This window comes from Hemitrygon akajei, chromosome 16 (genome assembly GCF_048418815.1).
Source record: "Hemitrygon akajei chromosome 16, sHemAka1.3, whole genome shotgun sequence".
NCBI classification, from domain to species: Eukaryota; Metazoa; Chordata; class Chondrichthyes; order Myliobatiformes; family Dasyatidae; genus Hemitrygon; species Hemitrygon akajei.
The window spans coordinates 25,105,005-25,118,022 of record NC_133139.1 but is presented as its reverse complement, the minus strand read 5'-3'; the positions used below and the strand labels follow the sequence as shown (position 1 = coordinate 25,118,022).

Here is a 13,018-nt window from a genome sequence, read left to right as displayed (position 1 = left end):
AGTCGGGGGAGAGGCGCCAAAGCGAAACTTGGCTCGGCCCATGGGATACAGAGGTGGCTGCGGCTGGGACAGGACGTTGCAGCAGCAGGTTGGGGGCCCGTAGAAGTGTCCAGGCGCCAGAACCTGGGGCTCAGAGGGAGGAAGTTAACTGGCGTGGAGTTGCTCTGATGAGGCAGAGAGTGGTGAGCAGATGGCAGCTGGCTTCCTGCTGCTTCTGCATTGTGTACTCGTGTTGACGGACGACTTCCTTCGGGCGAGCGTACTCTGCTGGGCCAACTGTGGCTTCACCCATCCGGTCAGGAAACGTAGAGAGGGCTTGACCCGAATGCAGAGCAGCGGAAGCAAATTCGCGGTGGGCGATCCATTTAATAACAAACTGCAAAATAACAAGCCACGAGAGGGCCCCAAACAAGAGAGAACAGACACTTAACACAACAAGGCAATAAGGTAATTGAAGGCTAGGAGCAAATGGTTGAAGCTGGCCGGTTCGATGGGTGAACAAGGACCATGGATGAGAGCTGGGTTTAAACAGGCTGCAGGTGACGAGTTGGAAACAAGTTGTAGGTGACTCCTGTTGGCAGGGTGGAGACTGGAAGGTGCCTGCCTGCTTGACAGTAATCGTTGATTTGGATGGCACTGTGTGCTTCCTCATCCCCCCAACTGCTTACTTCCATTTACTCTGAGCACTATCAGTCACACTCACGTTGCACGGCTTTCCGATGAGTGACTGAGGTCTGGAGCAAACTTCTCACAAGCCCTTCCCTTCATCCTTGTCTTCTCTCTTTACCCCGTCTCATCCCTCTTCTTCCCTTTCTCCTCTCCCTTTCCCTTGCCTATCATCCATCGCCCCATCCTTCCCTTTTAACTCCCACTTCCTCTCTTCTCTCCCATCATCTTCCCTTACTCTCTCTCCACTCTCTTCCCTTTCCCTTTTCCCTCGCCTGTCATCCATCGCCCCATCCTTCCCTTTTAACTCCCACTTCCTCTCTTCTCTCCCATCATCTTCCCTTACTCTCTCTCCACTCTCTTCCCTTTCTCTCCATCTCCTCACCTTGCTGTTCCTGCTTCTTGCCCCTCCTTCTGCTTCTCTCTCTCCTCTTTCTTCACCACCTACCACAGCCTCCTCTTTTACCCACCTCCTTCTCTTCCCTCCTCTCTCTCTGCTCTGTTTGATAAAGAAAGAGCAACATGGAGACAATTTTCCAATTTATTTAAATATTTTCTTGTATAAATGTAAAAAATATTTTCTAAATATGTGTAATTTCAGAAATTCCCACCACTAGATGCCTGACAGATTGGACAGATAAACACTCAATAAATTAAAGATTAACAATAAATAATCATCTTAAATAAATATCAAATAAAACAGGGTGTTATGTGTTATGTGGTAAAGCCTTGCAGCCAATCATCTGTAAGATGATTGAAAAACCAATCAAATGGGTTGTTTTTGGGTGGTTTAAGTGTCCCAAAGAGATATTGCTGGGTTTAGAGAAGTTATCAGGAGAGATTGGATAGGCTGGAGCAAGGGAGACTGGGGTGACGGTGGGGGTGACCTGTTAGCAGTATGTAAATTAATGAGGGGTGGCACAGTAGCATAGTGGTTAGCATAATGGTTTACAGCACCTGCAGGTTAAATTCCCACCGCTGCCCCAAAGTTTGTACCTTCTCCCTGCGACCACATGGATTTCCTTTGGATGCTCAGGTGTCTTCCCACCGACTAGCAAACGTATGGGTTACTAAGTTGTGGGCGTGCTGTGTTAGAGGCGTTTTTTCTCTGGGTTCTTTTGGGTCTTTTTGTTTTCTGACTGACTGTAGGGAGACAGATCTCAAGGTTGTACATAGTACGCATTGATACTGACTGGACTTTGATCTTCCGGGCAGCCCAAGCACGCCCTCAGACTGATCGGTCGCTGACACAGGCGAACCGTTTCAATGTGTATGTGGAAAATAAAGACGCCGATAGGGGGGGATGGTCGTCATTATCCGGCCCCATGGCTGAAGTTTCAAACGCAAGAGGAGGCAGGAGGAAGGGGTTTGAAAGGGGATCTGGGAGAAGGTTTTATTTCGCATAGGGTGGCTGATGTCGGGAAGGGATTGCCAAAGGAGGTGGTGGAATTGGATACAATTACAGAATTTAAGACACCACTATAAGGAAGGCTTAGAAAGACATGGCCCTAATGTGGGCAAAGGAAAACAGTATAGATGGGCAAAAAGGTTAGCATGGGTGTGGGGGCTGAAGGGCCTGTCATTAGTTATATGGCTCGATGAGTCTAGGATTGACCCCAATCGGTCCCTTTACCCACAGTTTGGACAGGTAGTTAGTTAGCTGAGATGGAGTTAAATGTTCAGGACTGGATGCTGACAGTCCTGGACAGTGAGTTGGGCACTGGACGTTAGGTGGCGTGGTAACATACAGCTGGCGCAACGCTTTACAGTGCCAGCTGTAAAATCGATCGGGATTGAAACCCCACTGCTTTCTGTAAGGAGTTTGCACGCTCTCCCCACGGCCGTGTGGATTTCATCCAGGTGTTCTGATTTCCTCCCACAGTCCATATACATACAGGTTAGGGTTAGTAAGTTGTGGGCATGTTACGAAGGAGCAATCCTTGTGGGCTGCCCCTAACACATCCTCAGGTATGTTAGTCATTGGCACAAATGTTCCTTATCACTGTGTTTCGATACACATGTGCCAAATAAAGCTAATCTTTCATCTCTTTGAAAGGACAGTGGGCACTCAGCTTGACAGTGAACTAATGGATTCTGGACTGGGCACTGAGCTTTTAGTGGTGATCTAGGCATTGAGTTAGGCACTGGGCAGTACGCTGGGCATTGGATATTGGACTGTCCAGTGACGGACTTGGCAGTGAGATGGACATTGGATATTGAACTGTCCAGTGATGGACTTGGCAGTGAGATGGACATTGGATATTGAACTGTCCAGTGACGGACTTGGCAGTGAGATGGACATTGGATATTGAACTGTCCAGTGACGGACTTGGCAGTGAGATGGACATTGGATATTGAACTGTCCAGTGATGGACTTGGCAGTGAGATGGACATTGGATATTGAACTGTCCAGTGACGGACTTGGCAGTGAGATGGACATTGGATATTGAACTGTCCAGTGATGGACTTGGCAGTGAGATGGACATTGGATATTGAACTATCCAGTGATGGACTTGGCAGTGAGATGGACATTGGATATTGGACTGTCCAGTCATGAACTTGGCAGTGAGTTGGACATTGGATATTGAACTGTCCAGTGACGGACTTGGCAGTGAGTTGGACATTGGATATTGAACTGTCCAGTGACGGACTTGGCAGTGAGATGGACATTGGATATTGAACTGTCCAGTGACGGACTTGGCAGTGAGATGGACATTGGATATTGGACTGTCCAGTCATGAACTTGGCAGTGAGATGGACATTGGATATTGAACTGTCCAGTGACGGACTTGGCAGTGAGTTGGACATTGGATATTGGACTGTCCAGTGACGGACTTGGCAGTGAGATGGACATTGGATATTGAACTGTCCAGTGATGGACTTGGCAGTGAGATGGACATTGGATATTGGACTGTCCAGTCATGAACTTGGCAGTGAGATGGACATTGGATATTGAACTGTCCAGTGACGGACTTGGCAGTGAGATGGACATTGGATATTGAACTGTCCAGTGATGGACTTGGCAGTGAGATGGACATTGGATATTGAACTGTCCAGTGACGGACTTGGCAGTGAGATGGACATTGGATATTGAACTGTCCAGTGATGGACTTGGCAGTGAGATGGACATTGGATATTGAACTGTCCAGTGACGGACTTGGCAGTGAGATGGACATTGGATATTGAACTGTCCAGCGATGGACTTGGCAGTGAGCTGGACTTTGACAGCCACTTAATGGGGTGCTGACAGACATTGAAGGGTGATTTTGAGAGATGGGAAGCTGGTGGACTCGGAAGGAGATTAAGAGCAGTGACAATTGGTGACGATCATCCCCTCGAAGGCGGTGAGCGTGAGTGTGCCCTCGCTGCTATAATGCAGCAGAGTCATGGGTTCGTAGGCTGCAGGAATACAGCAGAGTGCTGGACTGGCTCCTCCGGACAGCTGGTGCATGGCGGATTTAATCATGGCGTGCATGTTGGCTGGCTTGTAGTTTGCCGGACAGGTGCCTCCGCAGTTGTACATGTTATAGGACTCGGGAGCCCTGATCCAGTCACTCCATCCGATCTCCTTAAACGACACCCTGAGAGATTTGCGGCAGCAATTCTTCTGCCTCCTCCGACAGTCCTCCCCAGAGCTGGCAGCGCGCCGCTCCCTCGGGGCACTTGGCACCTCCTGGGTCTCAACCTCCAAGCTGAGGTAATCCCTGGTGTCAGAGCCCGGATCGAGCACCGGATTATCAGGATGGGGCGGGTGGAACCGGAGCTGCACTCGGACCTGTTGCTGACCACTGCCCATCCAGCGCTCAATCAGTGGCCGGACATTGAGGCTGACATTGACGGTGGGCCAAGGGCCCAGGGCCTTGGAATCCAGCAGCTGATAAGCAAGTTCTCCACCTGGGCTGGTGGGCTCCAATATCTCATACACCTTGACCCATCTCCTGGAGCTGGAACTTAACCTCCTGAGGGACTTGCTGATGAGGAGACGTTTGAAGAGTTTTAATTCAGCCCGGACAACCCTCAAACCTGGATAAATGTCCGAACTGTTGGAGAAGCAGAAAGTGAGTCTCTGATCAAAGTCTCCCTCCTTCGAAGATGTCACTCCGCTCTCTCCAGTTCCTTCAACTGTGGGGGGGCGGGGTTGGGGTGGGGGTTAGGAGGGGGGGGATGAATAATATTACACAAGCATCCAGTCTGAACAAGCAATTGCACTATCATCACTCATTGAGCTACATTAACAACCAATCTCAGGCAGACCACTGGCTTAAGACATTAAGGGTTAAGCATCTAGATGAGGTCGATGAGGAGAGGACGTTTCCTATGGTGGGAGTATCCAGAACTAGAGGGCAAAGCCTCGGAATTGAGGGGAAACCTTTTAGAACAGAGGTAAGGAGGGATTTTTTTTAGTCAGAGAGTAGTGAATCTGTGGAAGGCTCTGCCACAGACTGCGGTGGAGGCCAAGTCCATGGGTATATTTAAAGCGGAAGTTGATTGTTTCCCGATCGGTCAGGGCCTCAAAGGATATGGCGAGAAGGCAGGCGTATGGAGTTGAGCGGTATCTGCGGTCAGCCATGATGGAATGGCGGAACAGACTCGTCGGGCTGAAAGGCCTAATTCTGCTCCTATGGTCTAACCTTCGCAATTTCAGCATCCTGGTGGAACTGACCCGGGGCAGAGCCCGGCAGATAGTTCTCCACCATGGAGGCAGAACAGCCGCGGGGCTGCACTAAACGGCTGATGGCCTGACCCAGCCATCAGTCGTTTCAGCTCCTTCACCACAGGCAACCCAGGGGAGTGACTGATAACCCCACCTCCTCGGAGTTGTGTGTCCCCCCCCCAAGAGCATCCTTGCGAGGTAGAGGGCTTTTGGTCCCGTGCACCCGATTAGGCCCCATCCTCGACCAGTGATGTGAGCAGGGTTATTCACTCACACTTCATTGCTCGACTCGGAGGCATCCTCACCCTCATTTATTCCCTCACCCTCAGATTCTGGCTTACTACTTTACTGAGGGTTCCGGGGCCACTCTCTCACTCCACTCCCTCACACATTCTCAGTTACCATCTCAGTCTTGTTCTCACCCTTACCACCCCTGTGCCCGCCCTCCTGAGATCTTACCTTCCTTATTCTTTAACTCCCCTTCCCTCTGAGCTTCTTGCCAGTGTCACTTATTTACCCGGACTCTCTGAATTGTCCTTTCACTCTAACTCTCCGAGTGGCCATCTGACACTCAACCTCCCCACACTCACCTTCTGGGCTGCTCTCACTCACACTCTGAGCTCGTCTCCCACACTTACTCCGGGTTCGCCTGCAAAGGTCACTTTTCCCTTGACTCCCCCACTCCCAATCGCCGACTTGCCCTCTCACTCTCGTTCCCTGCGTTACTCCTTCACCCGAGCCAATCCCTCACCCCATGGGTTACCCTGTCGAAGCCGGGTTGTGCCCGCTCTTCACTCTTTCTCACTCCGAGCTATGCCCATCACACGCACACTCAACTATTCAGGTACTTGTTTACACAAGTGATACTGCACATTCAGAGTGACAGGTACAAAACGCAGGAGAAACTCGGCAAGTCAGGCCTTCATCCGGACTCGATATTTCGGGCCAAGGCTGTTTATGCCCCTCCATGGACGCTGCCCGACCTGCTGACTTCCTCCAGCATTTTCTGTTTGTTTCTCGGCTGCTTTCTTTGAATCATTCCCTCATTCTCGGAGTCTCTCTCTCTCTCTCTCTCTCTCTCTCTCTCTCTGTGTGAGTTTGTCACATCACCTCTCCCCGCCTTATTCTCCCATTCTGAGTTACTCACTCGGGCTCACTCTCCAAGTTCACCCCCACCACTCTCCCTCCTGGTGCCCTCTAACAACCGGTGGCTGCCCACCGGCGCTGCCCGAGTCACCCCCACCCCTCGCTGCCTGTGGCTTTGGGAAGTCCCCCCTCTGTTGGTGTGCGGAGGGCGGGTGGGCTACTCACCCAGCACAGGAATGACATGAAGTGTTGTGACAGGTTCGGCCGAACGCCCCAGCTTGCTGCTGCTGCTGTTCCGCAGGAAGAGCTGGTACATCCTCTCCTCCTCCTCCCTACTCACACTCCTGCTGATCACGGGGGGCTGCTCCAATCCCAGGTAATCCAGGATCCCTCTCTTCACAGCTTCAAGCTGCAACCATTTTCGGTGCCTTTCGTGAGGTCTCAGATCGACACATGTGGTGGAGAATAAGAGGAGGCAGGTTGCAGCATACCTGAGCGTGTGCGGGGTGTGCATAAACATTCTGCTCCCTGAGCAAGACTCCAGTTTATCTGCTCTCACTCTCACGGTCGGGCAGGGCTTTATGTGATCAGAGTGGGGTGGAAGTACAGGGCACAATTTCCCACCTCCCCCCCCCTCCCCAATCAGTCACATCTTACCACATTATTACGATTTAAACAAAAGATTAGGACACTGACAGCTTCACCCTCTCAATACCTGTGGGAGGGGAAGGTTTTGAATCTGGGAAAGGGCAGGTGGAGTCAAGCACGGCTTTGCCCAATGGGAGTGTCTGGGGTCCCAGCCCTGCCTCCGACTCGTCAGCCTGCAACTCGCCTTTGGACAGGGTACTCCTGATTTTCATTGTTTCCCCCGGACCCCTTTCCTTTTAAAGTTACTTTGCCTTCCAATAGTATCGGAAGTCTCCTTACTGAGAGAAAGACAGAACGGGGGGGGGGGGGGGGAGGAGGAGAGAAGAGACAGAAACAGTAAGAGAGAGAGGGAGAACAAGAAGGAGGGAGAGAGGAGGGAGAGCTGGGAGAGAAAAAGAGAGGGAGATTAAGAGAAAAAAGGAAAGAGAGAAGAGGTAGAGAGAAAAAGAAAGAAACAAGAGGAGGGGAGAGAAAGAAGGGATAGAGAAAGAGAGACAGACAGAAACAGAAAAAGAGAGAGAGACAAAGACAGAGTGACAGAGAAAGAAACAGAGACAGAGAAACAGAAAGAGGGACGGGGAGAAGAAGGAGGGGAAGGGAGAGAGAAGAAAAAGAACAGGGAGAGAAAGAATGGGGGAGATTAAGAGGGAAGAGGTATAGAGAAAAGGGGGAGAAAGAAAAGGTGAGGGGATAGAGAGATAGAGAGACAGGGGAGAGAGAGACAGAGCGAGCAAGAGAGAGAGAGTCAGACAGACAGAGAGAGAGTGAGAGGGAGAGAAAGAGAGGCAGGCCGACAGAGAGAGAGGGGCAGAGTGAGAAAGAGAGAGAGAGAGAGAGAGTGAGAAAGAGAGAGGCAGAATGAGAAAGAGAGAGAGAGACAGACAGAGAGAGGCAGAGTGAGAAAGAGAGAGAGAAAGAGGCAGAGTGAGAAAGAGAGGCAGAGTGAGAAAGAGAGAGGGGGGCAGGGGACTGGGCTTAGAAAGACAATGACAAAAATCCAGAGAAAGTGAGGGGGGAAGAGCTAGACAGAGTCTGAGAGATATGAGTCAGAGATTCAGAGACACACGGTGATGTAGAACCAGAAAACGGCAGTGATGTCAAGGCGAAGGATTAGATGCTGCCCCTTTTTTCATTCACACATAAATAGATGTTCCCAGTTTGTGTATCATAATGATAATCATTACTAAACCATGTCTTTGGAAATGAATTTGTGTACGTTCATTGTAGTACATATCTGTGTACACAAGGGTGAAGCACGTAGCTATAAATAAGGCCAGGTGTGCATTAATGTTTCTGTGTGCTGGGGACATACGTGGGCCCCATGGAATTGTGATTGTGTACCTCAATACAAATGTGTGTGTGTGCAGTTGTCGGTGTGACTGGCTTTGTATGAATGCAAGTGGAGAGTATTTGGTGTTGAGTCGATGTGATTTAGTGAGCTTGCGTGGGTTCAACACATTGATGCGATCGTGAAGCTAGTGGCTTTACTTCATTCGGAGCTCAAGGAGGTTTGGTAAGTCACCAAAGACGCTTGAAAATTTCTTTAGAAGAGCAGCACAGATGATTCTGACTGGTTACATCACAGCACAGGCTCACAAGAGACTGTGGAGGGTCACAGATTTAGCCAACTCCGTCATGGGTACAATCCTCCCCTCCATTGAGAACATCTTCAAGAGGTGGTGCATCAAGAAGGGGCATCTATCACTACAGACCCTCACCATCCAGGACATGCCCTTAATCATTAACACACACAAAGTGCTGGAGGAACTCGGCAGGTCAGGCAGCATCAATAACAGTCAAAGATTTGTGCCGAGACCCTTCATCAGGACTGGAAAGGACCCTCTTCTCAGTGTTACCATCAGGGAGGAAGCTCAGAAGCCTGAAAGCCCACACTCAATGGTTCAGGAGCAGCTTCTTCCCCTCTGCCATCAGACTCCGAACGGTCCATGAACACTAACTGCCTTATTATTGACACAAGGAAATCTGCAGATGCTGGAAATCCAAAGCAACTCACACAAAATGCTGGATGACCTCAGAAGGTCAGACAGCATCCATGGAAACAAATCAATAAGTTGACTTTCGCGTCAAGAGCCTTCTTCTGGACTGAGAAGGAAGAGGGAAGATGCCAGAATAACAAAAAGCTGGAGGGAGGGGATAGGGGCTAGATGGGAGGTGATAGGTGAAGCCATGTGGCTTGGGAAGGTCATGGGCTGGAGAAAAAGGAATCTGGTAGGAGAGGAGAATGGACCATGGGAGAAAGGGAAGGAGGAGGGGACCCAGGGAGGAAGTAATAGGCAGGTGAGAAGTAAAGGGTCAGAGTGGGGAATAAAGGGAAGGGGAAGAGGGGAAATTTGTTTACTGGAAGGAGAAATCGATACTCACGCCATCAGGTTGGAGGGTACCCAGACAGAACACAAGTTGTTGCTCCTCCATCCTGAGGGTGGCCTCATTTTAGCACAAGAAGATAGACTGACACATCAGAACGGGAGTGTGAATCCTCATCATTGAGCCATCTTATTATTCCTTTGATTTGCACTATTCATGTATTTTGTGATTTATAGTAATTTTTATTGTCTTTGCACTGTGCTGCTGCAGGACAGCAAATTCCACGTCATATGAGACGGTGATAATCTGATTTTGATTCTGACTCAAACGTGTGAAGTGAGTATGTGTCAGTGGCACATAGGTGTGAATGTCTGTGTCTGTGGCTGTACCTGTGTGACTACCCTTTTCTCTCACACTGCTCATTCCATCGCTCTCTCCCTCTCTCCCTTATCATTCTTCCTGACTACAGTTTCCTTATATAGAATTTGTTGCTATGGGACTGACAATTATTCAGCGATCAACTCGCAACTCACATCAACCGAGAATGTTTCCCTCAGAGAAACATTCTTGGTTACAATGAGGAGGAGGTGGGAAGCCCTCCAGCAATGGATCCACCCAGTCCTGACTAATCTTCCCAAACAAAACACTCAATAGCAATGTCAAGAAAGCATATCCAGATTCCTGCAGCTGGGGACAGTTTCAGGATCGCTCAGTCACCCAAACTCAGAGGCACTGAGAGCCCACAAGTTGGAGCAAGATTAAAGTGAGCACGGAAGGATTTGGATCGTGTATTGATGTGGCCTCATCAGCTATCACCAGGTGTAGGCATAATGCATGCTTCCATGTAAGCATAATAAATGCTTAGAAACTTGTACTTCCAGTTCATCTATGGAGGTGTTCCCATACAGTTAATAGTTAGGGGTCAGAGGTCAGTGCAATGTAGGGTCAAGGTCAGGGGTCAGGCAACTGCAGGCCAAGACAACACGGGTGCTGATTCAGTACACAGCGGCATGTCAGGGGACAGGCTACCGTAGGGAAGGTCACTGTAGATCAGGGAATAAATCATGTTAGGCTTTTGTGGGTCAGGCGTCCGGGTACAGCTGGAAGAACTGGAAGCTGAGGCGGGGGCAGCTGGTTTTGGGGTTCAGGGGTCAGAGGGTTCCAGGGCAGTACATTGGAGGTTAGGGGTCAGAGTATTTCACCGCAGGGCATTGCAAGTCACACAGAGAGAAGCTGGGACTTGAAGCCTGAACACCATGGTCTGCTAAATGGCAGAACAGCCTGCCACTAGATCTGGGAGGAGGGAAAGAGGCCATCGACTGGCCCAAGCCTCAGTTAATATTAAACATTGGACCTTTGTACAAGTAGGTAAATGAGTGAAAGGAGCTTGGTATGCATGGCAGGTTGAGGGGAATGGATAGATTCAGTGAGTGGGCACTGTTAGATGCTCTACTTTGGTTCAATTTTCTAAATTGTTGGAGAGTCAGACAACAGTGAAGGAGTCCAGTGGATGCTGTTGGAGTTACTGATTCGAGTTTTGATTCACATCTCATTCTGGTTCTCAGACTCCAGGCTGAAGTTCTCAGTTTTGAACCGAGTGCATGGGACAAGCGGCAGGAGGGGCAGCATAAAGGGAATGCTGTATTGCCCAGGGGACAGTACTGAGGGAGTGCCGAATCATCGAAGAGACAGTACTAAGGGAGTACTCTGTCGTCAAAGGTACGCTACTGAGGGAGTGCCACATCATCAAAGGGATAGTACTGAGGGAGTGCCGTATCGCCAAGGGGGCAGTACCGAGGGAGTGCCACATCATCAAAGGGATAGTACTGAGGGAGTGCCGTATCGCCAAGGGGGCAGTACCGAGGGAGTGCTATACCGTCAGAGAGTCAGTTCTGAGGGAGAGTCACACTGTCAGAGGGACAGTACTGAGGGAGTGTCGCACTGTCAGAGGGACAGTACTGAGGGACTGCTGCACTACCTGACCTGTCACTTGCTGGATGAGTTGTTAGTCTGTGGCTGCTTTGTGATCACAGTGCTGTTTTGAAGAGGAAAAAGTTTGTTTTCATCAGTGTGATGGGGTGGGATTATTTTTCAATCAACATCAAGTGATCTGTTTCACAATTGGTACCTGTATTAAATCGTGCCCACAGTTGCTCTAAGAAGAGTAACCCCTGACTCTCCATCCTCTCATGGAACCTCTACCTACACCCCGGATCCGATTGGAACACAACGTTCCACTGACATTGTCAGGGAATTCTGAGGAGTCAGCCTTACACCCTTTCCCTTGTATTTTGTCTCTCTAATTAGAAAGGCTTTAAAGATTTGAAAGGTTAGCTTTATTCGTCACACGTCCACTGAAGCATCAAAACTCACGGTGAAAAGTGTTGTTTTCCATAAGTGATGAACCCAGCCCGAGGATGTGCTGGTATCAGGCCTCTGTGCCAACATAGCTCTCGACGCACTAACCCTATCCATTCGACTTTGGGTTTTGGGAGGAAACCAGAGCACCCGGAGAAAACCCACGCGCTCACAGGGAGCAGGTAGAGACTCCGTTCAGACTGTGGCTGGAATTGAAGCCCAATCAGTGATCTCTGGAGCTATAAGTTCCACTACCATGCTGCCCTGAACATTCTCCAGCCAAAGGTTAATATCCCCTTGAGTTTCCTGGATTCTTTAATCCTTCTGAAACAGCTCCATTTTGTTACTTTGCTGATTATTATTTCCCTTACTTAATTGATTCTCTTTGTGTGTTACCGACCACGTACTTGTCCACTTTGTTGCTTTGTTTCCTCCTGAAGATTTCACTATCTTCCTGCACGCTTACTGCATTCTTCTGTGATATGTGAGGAATTTGGAACGGTGCCTCGAATACCAAGCCTGGATTACGAATAAATAACAAAAAATGCAAGTCGCTCCAGTATGGGAGGCCTAGCAAAGCCACGGAAAACTTCCCACTGGTCGTCTCTGGTTTCTTTTATCCCACTTTGTATTCACACTGACAATGTCCCTTTAAGTATCACAGAGTGGCTATACACTTAAACAAGCCTTCTCCAGCCATCAAATGTTTGTCCGTTTCTCCAGAGTGAGACCATTAGAATCAGAATCGCGTTTAATATCCCTGTTGTGAAATCTTTTGGCAGCAGTACAATGCAATGCATTAAAAAAAACTATAAATTACAATCACCATACACCACGCTGAGATTCATTTTCGTCAGGCATATTCAATAAATCTGTAAGTAGAATTAATTAAAGACTGCACCAACTTGGGTGTTCAACCAGTGTGCGACGGACAACAAAATGTGCAAATACAAACAGAAGTAAATAACAATAATAACAATAAAGATTGAGAACATGAGATGAAGAGTCCTTGAGAGTGAGTCCATAGGTTGTGGAAACATTTCAATGATGGGGCAAGTGAAGTTGAGTGAAGTTACCCTCTCTGGTTCAGGACAGACAGACAGACAGACATACTTTATAGATCCCGAGGGAAATTGGGTTTCGTTACAACCGTACCAACCAAGAATAATGTAGAAATATAGCAATATAAAACCATAAATAATTAAATAATAATGTTAATCATGCCAAATGGAAATAAGTCCAGGACCAGCCTATTGGCTCAGGGTGTCTGACACTCCGAGG

General features: G+C 49.0%; 1 protein-coding gene across 1 annotated transcript; it reads right to left on the bottom strand.

Moving 5' to 3' along the window:
• Nucleotides 1-1,257: 1,257 nt before the first annotated feature.
• On the bottom strand, nt 1,258-6,926 carry LOC140740326 (protein decapentaplegic-like). Its single transcript, XM_073069478.1, has 2 exons — nt 6,632-6,926; nt 1,258-4,788 (listed from the first exon to the last, which is right to left on the bottom strand). Exons 1-2 carry the CDS (start codon nt 6,924-6,926, stop codon nt 3,968-3,970), a joined length of 1,116 nt encoding a protein of 371 aa, XP_072925579.1. The 3' UTR covers nt 1,258-3,967.
• Nucleotides 6,927-13,018: the final 6,092 nt, after the last annotated feature.

Coding starts and splice junctions, on each gene's coding strand:
- LOC140740326 (XM_073069478.1), bottom strand. CDS start 6,926: ATGTTTATGCACACCCCGCACACGCTCAGGTATGCTGCAACCTGCCTC. Junction 4,789..6,631: donor TCATGTCATTCCTGTGCTGG/GTGAGTAGCCCA, acceptor GCCCCCCCACAG/TTGAAGGAACTGGAGAGAGC.